A 375-nucleotide genomic window follows, 5' to 3' on the forward strand; every position below is an offset into this window, starting at 1 on the left:
CGCTGTGCTCCTGGCGTGCCCTTCTGCCCTGGCCCTGGCATTTTGGGGAGGCCAGTGACCCCGCAGCACATTATGGACCGTTTCCTCTCTGGCTCCTAACACAGGGCCCCTGCGGGAGCTGCTGGACCTTTTCCACCACGGGGTGTTTGGAGTCTGCTATTGCTATTGCGACAGGAAAGCTCCTCTCTCTGGTAAGAGATTTTTCCTTTCCTGTGGACTGACGGCAAGTCCTGCCTCCAGTTATCCACCAGGGCTGCCAGTGGGGGCAGCCCGCTCCTGTCTGGGACAGCTGCCAGCTGCTTGTTCCTAGTCTGGCTGTACATCACTGCATGCGGCTGTGGCAGGCAACCCCAGCCCTGTGGAGCCCTTGCAGCT

At 60.5% G+C, this 375-nt stretch overlaps 1 protein-coding gene across 1 annotated transcript in view; it reads left to right on the forward strand.

Annotated features, from left to right (window-relative positions):
* CTSH (cathepsin H) overlaps positions 1 to 375 on the forward strand; it is a 7,979-nt gene that overhangs the window by 868 nt on the left and 6,736 nt on the right. Inside the window, exon 2 of the mRNA XM_009321505.1 lies at positions 105 to 191. Coding sequence (XP_009319780.1) covers positions 105 to 191 — 87 coding nt within the window. The remainder of the gene's footprint in view (positions 1 to 104; positions 192 to 375) is intronic.

The sequence above is a fragment of the Pygoscelis adeliae genome, unplaced genomic scaffold (assembly GCF_000699105.1).
Source record: "Pygoscelis adeliae isolate BGI_AS28 unplaced genomic scaffold, ASM69910v1 Scaffold13, whole genome shotgun sequence".
Lineage (NCBI taxonomy): Eukaryota > Metazoa > Chordata > Aves > Sphenisciformes > Spheniscidae > Pygoscelis > Pygoscelis adeliae.